The sequence below is a fragment of the Microchirus variegatus genome (assembly GCF_963457635.1).
Source record: "Microchirus variegatus genome assembly, chromosome: 16".
NCBI classification, from domain to species: domain Eukaryota; kingdom Metazoa; phylum Chordata; class Actinopteri; order Pleuronectiformes; family Soleidae; genus Microchirus; species Microchirus variegatus.
Window position 1 is genome coordinate 6,767,886 of NC_139817.1, and position 10,915 is coordinate 6,778,800.

At 41.2% G+C, this 10,915-nt stretch overlaps 1 protein-coding gene across 1 annotated transcript; it reads left to right on the top strand.

Moving 5' to 3' along the window:
• Positions 1-881: 881 nt before the first annotated feature.
• Positions 882-10,348, top strand: slc40a1 (solute carrier family 40 member 1). Its single transcript, XM_083903049.1, has 8 exons — positions 882-1,233; positions 2,216-2,283; positions 3,372-3,531; positions 3,795-3,910; positions 6,243-6,369; positions 6,691-6,936; positions 7,022-7,648; positions 8,394-10,348. The coding sequence occupies exons 1-8, from the start codon at positions 1,200-1,202 to the stop codon at positions 8,708-8,710; spliced, it is 1,695 nt and encodes a 564-aa protein (XP_083759175.1). The 5' UTR covers positions 882-1,199; the 3' UTR covers positions 8,711-10,348.
• Positions 10,349-10,915: the final 567 nt, after the last annotated feature.

Sequence of the window (10,915 nt, forward strand, 5' to 3'; positions counted from 1 at the left end):
TCAGGGTAAACATGTGAGTTACCCTTAGCTCCACTTTGGCCTGCGACAACATTGAAAGTATTTAAAGTAGAGATGACAAACAAATATTTAAGGGGATGTATTCAAGGGGATATATATATATATATATATATATATATATATATATATATATATATATATATATATACATATATATACACACATACATATATTTATTTATATTTTTGTATACGTTTGTGTGTATGTGTGTGAATATATGTGTAAGTGTATAAATGTGTGAATAAATGTGTGTGTATATATGTGTGTGTATAAATGTGTGTGTGTGTATATGTGCGTGCATGTACAGTATGTGTGTATAAATGTGTGTGTGCATATGTGTTTATATACTGTGTATATACTGTATATGTGTGTATAAGTGTGTATAAATGTGTGTGTATATTTGTGTGTATATACTGTAAATGTGTGTGTGTGTATAAATGTGTGAGTCTGTGTAAATGTGTTTGTATAAATGTGTGTGTATGTGTTTGCAAACACATTAGGATTAATCTATAATTTAGTTAATCGTCTTATTTAAAATAAATAATATATAAAATACATATAATATTAATAAAATACTAAAGTAATCGTATGCATGTGTACACACACACACTCACTCACTGTAATAGACAGCGCAAAGCCCATTAATCTCAATATGAAGTGTGTATTAATTTGTAAACAAAGACACGTTATGTATGTGTGTGTGTGTGTGTGGGACGGCATTAGCGCCATCGCCCCGCCCCCTTTCTTTGCCGCCATGGCAACAGCCGCGGTCATGTGACAGCTGTGTAGTATATGGGAGGCTCGGAGGCTGGAGTCCTCAGGCTCAGGCACAACAGGCACAACAAGGCTCACGCAGGGCACTCAACCGTCCGGCAGAGCGGCGCTGACACTCGGCTGCGTCCCGTGTTTTTATGTGACAAGACCAAAGTCTTCGTCCATAAAACCATATCTTTCCAACCTTCAGCTACAGTGTTAGCTAAGTGCGGAGAGGAGGCTATAGACTGAGGAGGGGAACGAAAACGCGCGTCTTGTCGCTTTTGTCGTTGCAGCGTCGTGGTTCGTGGGTTCAGCAGCTTGTTGTTGTGCATCTGCAGCTCCATCTGCAGCACAAAAGAGACGAAACAACGCAACAGTCACTGGTGTTTTTGTTGTTTGCCTTCAGGAGTCAGGACAGCTTTAACATGGATCACCCTGCAGCCAAGAAAACCTGCTGTGGTAAGATAACCAACATAATAACACAATTACAGCCCTATATCTGACCGTTTCTGCTGTCACTGGAGAGTAAACATGTATGTTTGGAACAATTGACCTACAATTAACATGATCGTCATTTAAAAAAAGAAAAAAGGTCATTAGAACACATTTAAAACCTATCTGCTATGCTGTTAAATCTTGTTATTTTGAAGTATTATTGTATTGTAGATTGATATATTATAAAAATAGTTGCAGCCCTGATTCTAACACTTTAAAACTCTTTGCTTTGCTATTTAATATTGTTATTTTGAAGTATTATTTTATTATAGGGCTGCAAATTTGTTGATTATTACTTGTTTTGGTCCATAAAATGTCCAAAAATGTTGATAACCAGGGTTTTTCAAACCTCAAATATATGATGTTTCTCAAATGTCTTTATTTTTGTCCATAAAAAAACCCCAAAATTATTCAGTTTTAATTATTTATCTGTTATATGGAGCAAAGAAAGCTAAAAAAAAAAACACTCTAAACCCATGTTAAAATAGCTGATTGGTTAATTGGCAAATTATATCATATTAAAACTATTTGCTTTGCTGTTAATATTGTTATTTTGAAGTATAATATAAGTCGTTATAAATTGTTGATTGTCGTTATTTTATTTTGGGAAGATATCTTTCCCTCTCTTTCTTTTTCGCCTTTATTTAACCAGCTAAAGTCTCATAGAGTGACCTGGCCTAAAGGAACACACAGTTCAAAAAGACAGATTACAACCAAGAAATTAAAATAGACTCGAATAATTTAGGAATTCCAAACACACACAGTGTGCCAATAAACGGATATAGAAGAAGCTGAAAGTGAGAATGGAATAATGGCCATAATAAAACGGTGTGAGTCATGTAACCACATGTAAAATTACAATTATGTGAAAAGGTTAACAGAACATCAGGTGGAGGGACGGCCGCTCACTCTCTCAATCTTGACGATTTTGCATTTTTCTTCGCAGAATCTGTGCGAGATTTCTTCACCTCGGCCAAATTCCTCATTTACATGGGACATGCTCTGTCAACGTGGGTAAGTGAGATGAATGTTTAATCACACATGCACTTACAGGTAGATTATTATTATTCATTAATTAGCCAATTATGACCAATTACCCATTTTTGTTCTCTGAATGTTTATTATATATATTTTAATATTTAAAGTTGCATTATGTAATAAATCTAAAGCGACAGGCCATAAAATCCTCTTAATATGTCACAGAGACTCAGGAATAATGTTCATATAACATAATGAACACACCAACAACAACAGTACAGTACATTTGCATTAGAAAAATATTTTGCAGACTGCAAATCATGTTTATGTTTGGAAATCATGTTGGCGCCACCTACCGCCATCTACCAATCATTGCAGTCAGTAGAGTCTCAGCTGCCGAGCAACCACGAGTTACCAGTTACGTCAGAAAATGATACCTAAAAGACTTCGGTATTTTGAATTTGAATGTGGTAACTGTTTTGGCCACATTCTTACATATGGCGCCTTTAATATACTGTATATATATACTGGTGTCAATAACAGGTTACTGAAGTGTCACTCCAGAGACTTTTTGTATTATTTGTTGCCAAAAACAGTTATATTTTATGATAATTATTATTATTATTATTTTTTTTAGTTTTATACCTACCTATCTTCCTACGTTACCTACTCGAGTTACCTACTCCACCTGAAACCCTTTCGGAGGGTTCCACCAAGAACCCTTGAAAAACCCTTTATTCAGGGAAAGGGATTTTTCAGAAGAAGCAAATGGTTCCAGGTAGAACATCAGCCCTTGTAGAAGAACCCTTTTGGAACCCTTATTTCCAAGAGTGTACCCATCTACCTACCTAAGCACCGAAAACTATCAACATTGATCGCTGAATGAGTCCCATCGTCAAGGAATTCCATGAATTCTATTAAAATAACAACTATCTAATAAATAATTAGTTTGTTGGCATCTCTGGCTGAGAGGCACTATCCATGGTACTGAAACGGCATTTTCATTCATATATAAAGTATATGCTATGGTTCGTATTTTTTTCAGGGCATGCAGCCCAAGAAAGGTCCTTTTTTATTATTATTATTATTATTAATTAAATAATTCAAATTATTTTAATCCTTAGGGCGACCGGATGTGGAACTTTGCCGTGGCCGTTTTCCTGGTGGAGTTGTACGGGAACAGCCTGCTGCTCACGGCCGTGTACGGACTGGTGGTGGCCGGCTCTGTGCTGCTGCTGGGCGCCATCATCGGCGACTGGGTGGACAGAAACCCGAGACTCAAAGGTAACGGTTACACCCCCCCCCCCCCGTTCAGACTGCTAAACAGGTTTTCAAAAGCCGGGGTCAAAGGTTTTTGGCTCTGATCAGCGACACAAAAACCTTCGTCTTCTTCATTTTTAGCAGCGAATCCCTGCATCCTGATGAGATGTTAGCATGTGACAAGCCACTAACAGCTTCAATCCTTTAACTTTTACTCGCAAATACTCTTGTGGAAGAGCTCTAATGAACTAGTTTTTCATAAACGCTCCATCACTGTACTCCCACAGTGGCCCAGACTTCACTGCTCGTCCAGAACAGCTGCGTCATCGCCTGTGGGGTCCTCCTGATGGTTGTGTTCCAGTACAAAGAACAGCTCGCCAGTCTCTACAGTGGATGGATTCTGGTGAGTAATCTCCCCCACCCTTAGTCATGTTTGAGGATAAAGACACACCTCCAGGGCAAGAATGAATGCATTGTTGGCAACTGTTGCGGAGTCCTGAAAGTGCCCAGGTGAGTGTGTGCGGTTTGACGAGGGGTGCGGTCTGACCCATGAGCGCTGATAATGTCCTGACGGATACTGGGAAACTCGTGAAACGCGGCCGTTCCGAGTATCCGCAGGTAAAGTGTTTTTTACGAGCGTCACGGGGTTGGCATCGAGTTTATTAGTGAGCTCACTGTGGAAAAAAAAAAGATCGTAAACAGTTTTGATTTCTTGATCTTGGCGTTATGTTTTCAAGGTTTCTTTGCACAGTAGGAAGTGCCGGTGCTCGACTGGAAATCGCCACTGACAGGAAGTAGATAAAGCAGATATAACCCAAAAAATACTGCCCTGTGATTGGCCAAAACCTCTTGTGACACAGCAGATTTAGTTGTTAGGTTGCACACACAACATAAACGGAGGTGTTATTATGTCAATAGTACAGTTATATAGTATTTTATAGTTTGATTTAATGGTTTAATGTTAACTATCTATCAAAACAAACCCTTTTACTTTGAAATTGTGTGCCATATCATCCTAAATATTTTCAAAATCACTAAAGAGTTAATTTTCTCCCCCCAAACCGTCACTTTTGTTCAAGTTCACTGGCCTCCAGGGTCATTCTGAGTTTAAAAAGAAGTTTGCTCGGTCACGTGGGCCGGGACAGTAAACCTGCAGTGTCCAATCACGAGGCAGATTTGTACAAAGAGGCGTTTCCTCTCTGAAAAAACCCTTGACAGCAGCTTCATCACAAGGAAACAAAGCTCGAGCGTAACTTACTCGCGTCCGTGTCGGGGTTAACAACGGGACTTGCTTAAACTTGTTGACTTGCGCAACCCCGAATACGACTCTCCCTCAGCGCCCGAGCACCGAGCCCAACTGGCGAGGTCGGGCGTCCATCACAGGGTAGAAGTCAAGTTAAAAAACACAAAGGCTTTCTGTTGATGGGGAATGTGTCCAGAGCGCTGCCCTCTGCTCATGTGGGAAGGCGTTGGGTTCCCAGAGAAGGGGGTAGAGGAAAGTGTCGAGGTGTTCTTTGGAGGAGGAGATTGAGTTTCTTTGCTCGAAGAGAAGTGAGAAGTCAGCAGGTTGTTCAAGGCCCGTCGTCACATGACACGGCGCAGAGTTAGAGAGGAATGTGACTCGGCTTGTTGGAGAATGTTTCTGTGTGCAGCTGCATTATTACAGTGTGTGTCGCCGCCCGAGACCCTGTCCTGTGTCTCATAATCGGGTCACTTGTAGTCAAAATGATGTATGGGTTACAGTTGAAGTCACATGACGAGCGTCACATGTATAAGCAGCTACTTTTCACAGAATGCTATAGATTTTTTTTTTCCCCCACAAGAACTTGATTGATATTTTTTTGTTTGCACAAGATGACATGTGATTTTTTTTCTTTTTTTTTTTTTTACTTTTGGCAAAAACATTTGTGTGGAAACAAGTTTAAAACTGTATTGTTTTTAAATGTTACAGTTAGAACTCATATTCCATGGGAATAATACACTCCAACAACTGTGACCGTATAGATCGATTTAGAAACTGTCCCTGTATCATGACTGGTTTTGATCTTTATCCTGTATTTTATTGGTTGGATGCTGTGTTTAAAGTAGACATATTATACCCTATTTCTCCAAGTTAACCTAGTTCCCTAGTGTCCTAATGAACATGTCTGTGACATGCTTTGCTCAAAAATCTGTTCGGAATGCTCTGTTTAGTAGTATCTCTTTAGGTCCACCTTAAAAAAAAAGTAAAACGAAACTTAAGGGACAGGAAATGACATCAGCCACAGAGGCTACTGGGAGCTAACAGCAGATAGCATTTGGAAAAGTGATCATTTGCAGTCTCTAACTGGCACAATGCCGTCATATATAACATGTCTCGACTGGACAGTTAAATCCTCTGAGGCTGGAAGTTTGTGTAGAACTCTGCGCTGCACTGTGCAGCCAAGAATAGGAATTTTTGCGCACTTCCGGTTTGCGTGTTTCGCGGACAAGTGGAGCTCCGCGAGACAACAATTCCAGGAATTTAGGGCATTGTGACGTCCCAATGAGTGCGGAAGTCAACATCGCGTGTTTTATCTCCTGTACTTAGACTGAGGCGGACCACAAAAACATCATCTTTTAGGGTAGGGCCTCCAGAGTCCCAAATATAAGGATTTAAATGTTGATTTTGCATAATATGTCCCCTTTAAATCATTTTATGTGTTTAAAATGGTACCAGAACCTGAACAGGCATGTTTGTTTTTATTTTCTTTTAGACCATTTGCTACATTCTGGTCATCACGATCGCCAACATCGCCAACCTTGCCAGCACGGCGACGTCCATCACCATCCAGAGGGACTGGGTGGTGGTCGTGGCCGGTCAGGACAGCAGCAAGTTGGCAGGTTAGTCTGCACGGATTTCTTGGCCACATGTGACCTGTTATCTGAAAGTGTTTCAGTGGAGCAGACTTTGAATCCTGGACGCTGACTCACTCTCATTTTTAACCTCTTATATGGCTACAGTTTCCCCTGATTGTAAGCCATTTAAAAGATTTGCCCTCATGGTGTAACACATTCTCAGCAGTTATGAAGCCGGTCGATCCTTATCAGTCTTTTAAGTACTGTTGTTCCAGGAAAAAGTGCTCCAATATGATTGTGTTTAACTGTGACAAATTAGGAGGACCCATTCATTTAATACTGTCCTGTATCCTTTGTATCAAACAGACATGAATGCCACTGTGAGGATTATTGACCAGTTGACCAACATCCTGGCTCCAATGCTGGTGGGTCAGATAATGGCCTTTGGCTCACATTTCGTTGGCTGTGGTTTCATCTCTGGATGGAACCTGTGCTCCATGTGTTTGGAGTACACACTGCTGTGGAAGGTCTACCAGAAGACGCCGGCGTTGGCCGTGAAGGGTGGACAGAAGGAGTCGGAGCAGGAGATGAAACAGCTCAATATCCAAAAAGGTAGCTACTAAAAACCTGCATCTTAACTTGGATATGGAGGGAGGTTGCTGACTTCCTCATTGATTTGTCTCTCTGTCATTTGCAGACTTGGAGAACGGCCAGAATCCAGAGGAATCTTCTCAGCCTCTGATGAACGAAGCCTCAATGGTGGAGAAGCCCGACTCTTCCAAAGAGCCGACTTGTTGCTACCAGGTGACCGAGCCCCTGCGCACTCTCAAGAACGGCTGGGTGGCTTACTACAATCAGAACATCTTTCTGGCTGGGATGTCCCTGGCTTGCCTCTACATGACGGTGCTGGGGTTCGACTGCATCACCACCGGCTACGCCTACACACAGGGGCTCAACAGCTCAGTGCTCAGCCTGCTCATGGGAGCTTCGGCTGTCTTCGGTATCTGCGGCACCGTCGCCTTCACTTGGATTCGCAAGAAGTTTGGCTTGATCCGCACCGGCTTCATCTCGGGCGTGGCTCAGCTGTCCTGCCTCATGCTGTGCGTCGCCTCCGTGTTCGCGCCGGGCACCCCTTTGAACCTGAATGTGTCGCCTTTCAAGGACCTCTACACTCACTTAATGGGAGAGACAACCCTGCCTGACCACAACATTCATGTGGGTGTCAATGCCACCAGTTCTTCCCCGTCTGAAGAGCTGTCAGTACTTCCGGAGTCCTACATATCCGTCAGTCTGTTGTTTGCTGGCGTCATCACCGCGAGACTTGGTGAGTGAAAAGGTTTTGTTGTCTAGATCTTGTGGTAGCAGTGGTTGTCCAAATACCTGTTGGACTTGATGTAATTATACTTTGATGATCCACACTCTTAGAAATAAGGGTTCCAAAAGTGTTCTTCTACAAGGGCTGAGGTTCTGCCTGGAACCATTTGCTTCTTTCCTGAAGAAAGGGTTTTTCAAGGGTTCTTGGTAACACTTATGGTTCCAGTAAGAACCATTTTGATCCAGAGAACCCTTTAAAACCCCTTTCCCGAATAAAGGACTTTAAAAGGGTTCTTGGTGGAACCCTCCAACAGGGTTCCAGGTGGAACCTTTATAAAAAGGTTCTACATGGATCCAAAAAGGGTTCTCCTATGAGGACAAGCCGAATAACCTTGTATGGTTGCACTTTTATTTCTAAGACTGCATTTCCTAGAAAGTGAAGTCAAAAAGTTGCGGTTTGTTAGTTTTATCTGAATCGAGATTGTGACGTTTTCACGTCCTCTCATAAGATCGTAAAGGTTTGTCTTCCAAATGATGTTCTTGAGGGAAGTCAAGCAGGTTCAAGCAGGTTGAACTTTTTAACAAGTCATCGGAATTTCACTCCACATCTGTGGATCCGCCAGAGCAATATCTGCGACCTTTGGCGCCGGTTATATGGCCTGATATTTCCTGTGACACCGTTCTGTTGAGTTCCAGTCATTTTAATGTGGCTGTAAAACTGTCATCAACGCTGACTGTTGATCTCTGTCCTGCAGGACTGTGGTCCTTTGACCTGACGGTGACCCAGCTCATCCAGGAGAACGTAATCGAGTCGGAGCGAGGTATCATCAACGGTGTCCAAAACTCCATGAATTACCTCTTAGACCTGCTGCACTTCATCATGGTGATTCTGGCTCCAAACTCCGAGGCCTTCGGCCTGCTGGTCATCATCTCCGTCTCCTTTGTGGCCATTGGTCACGCCATGTACTTCAGGTTTGCTTTCAAGAGCCTGGGTAGCCGCCTCTTCTTCTGCTGCTCACCAGAACAGAAGGTGGAGACGGTGGAAAGCCCCTCACTTCCTACCACCGTCTAACCCCGTTAAAGAGACTCTGTCCAGGGTACATATTTCACGAAGCCTTAGCCAAACCTTGCATCTTATTTATCCTACTAACACCATCGCTTGTAGCTGGCAGAATGCTAATGCTAATGCTAATGCTAATGCTAATGCTAACGCAAACCAGAACTTGACATGTTCTGCACTAACAAAGCATTAATCGTGAGCAGGCGGCGAGTAGAGGTTACAGTCCGAAAGGAAAAATAATCTGTAGACATTTTTCTAGACGCAGCAGGGGTTTCGCCAACTTTCAGCCTCCGCCTTTTATCTGTCACTCCATGCTACGTAGCAGCACATACGTCCACAAAGGGTCCGGTCTGAGGTTTGTCGATGGATTCTTCCGCGAACAACAGTTGCAAGACGAGGGAGCTAGCTAGAGCTAGCGCGTGCTAGCGGCTAGCCTGCGTCAGCTAACGTGTCCATGCGTGAAGAGCAGGTTGTGGACGTCTCTTTATGCGAGCGAACACAAAGCTGGGATTCAGTCTCTTTAATGCGTGGTTATAAGGGTTATGCAATTAACTGTATTTATTCAGGAAGAGCGAACGGTGGTTGCTGTTTCTTTTATTCGTTTTATTCTTTTTTTCTATATATATATAGTAACTGTATCATCAGTATTGCCGCGCGCGCTCATGATTGTGCCATAAGAATGCAAAAAAAAAAAAATCCTATGCACCCTTATCACATTTTATCTCACTTACCAAAGTCTATGTGGCATAAAAGGCAGTGAAAGGAAAACCAGTTATCTGTCTGAAGCATTCCAAATATATCAATATATCAGGGGAAAGACGTGCAAGTTCAATAATGCTTCCATATAACCCTCGGAATTACGTTAACCCACTCTGAGATTGTACTCCCTGGTAGTTTATATCAGTAGTTTAATTTTTATCACCCTTTTATGATTTGTTTCTTTTGAGTTTTGTTTGAAAAAAAAAAAAAAAATCATGATTGTTGTTACACAGGCACTTTAAGTGATTGACGCGTGTCATTACACCCACTGCATGATCAGGTATTTGATCAATGTTTTTGCACAAGGCAGAAGTCCTGACCCACCCACCCGTTTCAGTCATTCATCGTTTTTATTCTCCAGTCTGTATTCAAAAAAAGGCACATAGTGGAACACTCTGCACCACACAGAAAACAGAAAAACTGCCCCTATGCCTCAGGAAGTTGTTATTTTTTATTTAAAGTAGTTTTTTTTAACGTTGCATGAGGTAAAAGCTGATTTTAGACGCTCAACAACAGACATCCGCTTACGTTTGAAGCTCAATTAACATAGTATTTGTTGTTTAAACTCACCGTTTTGACAGTCAGACCCCTCCACACCAAAGCCCATGGACAAAACCGGTGATTTTACATCACGGCACCGAGGGGGTTTTGTTGCTCCACCGCTGCCTCCGTCTGTGAATTAAAACAGAGTTCTTTTGTCACTTTAGCGTTTGAAATACTTTTTAATTTTATCCAAGTGACACAAACTTACCTAACGAGGCAGCAGTGGACCGGCACCTCCTGTTTCCCTCGAGGGAAAAAAAACGCTGATTTTTTTGCTTGGGCTTTGGTGCGGGAGAGTTACACAGGGGATATATATATATATATATATACACATATATATATATATATATATATACATATACATTTACATATTATAAATATATATATGTATATATGTGCATATATTCGTATATATATACATAAAAACATATATACATTTGATATATAGTGAAATGGTGCCAGATATCTTAAATATATTCATATATATATATATATACACACATATATGCATATATATATATGCATATATGTATATATAGGTGTGTGCATATATACACATACGTGTATATATGTATATACATATACATGTGTGTGTATATATGTATTTACACATACATGTGTGTGTGTATATATATATACACACACACATGTATGTACATGTATATATTATATATATATATATATTCACATGTGATGTAAAAAAATGTAAAAGAGTATATAAAAATATGTTGAAAAATAATAACCATACCTCAAGAAGAGAAGTGCATTGAAGCGATGGGATTTAACCGATCAGACGTCGCTGTAGTAGCCCCGAAAAATTGCCGACGCGGGGAATTATTGTAATTATAAGCTCGGTTTGACGGCTGTCGAACGCACACACACGCACACGCACACACACATAAGTGGATACTTCCA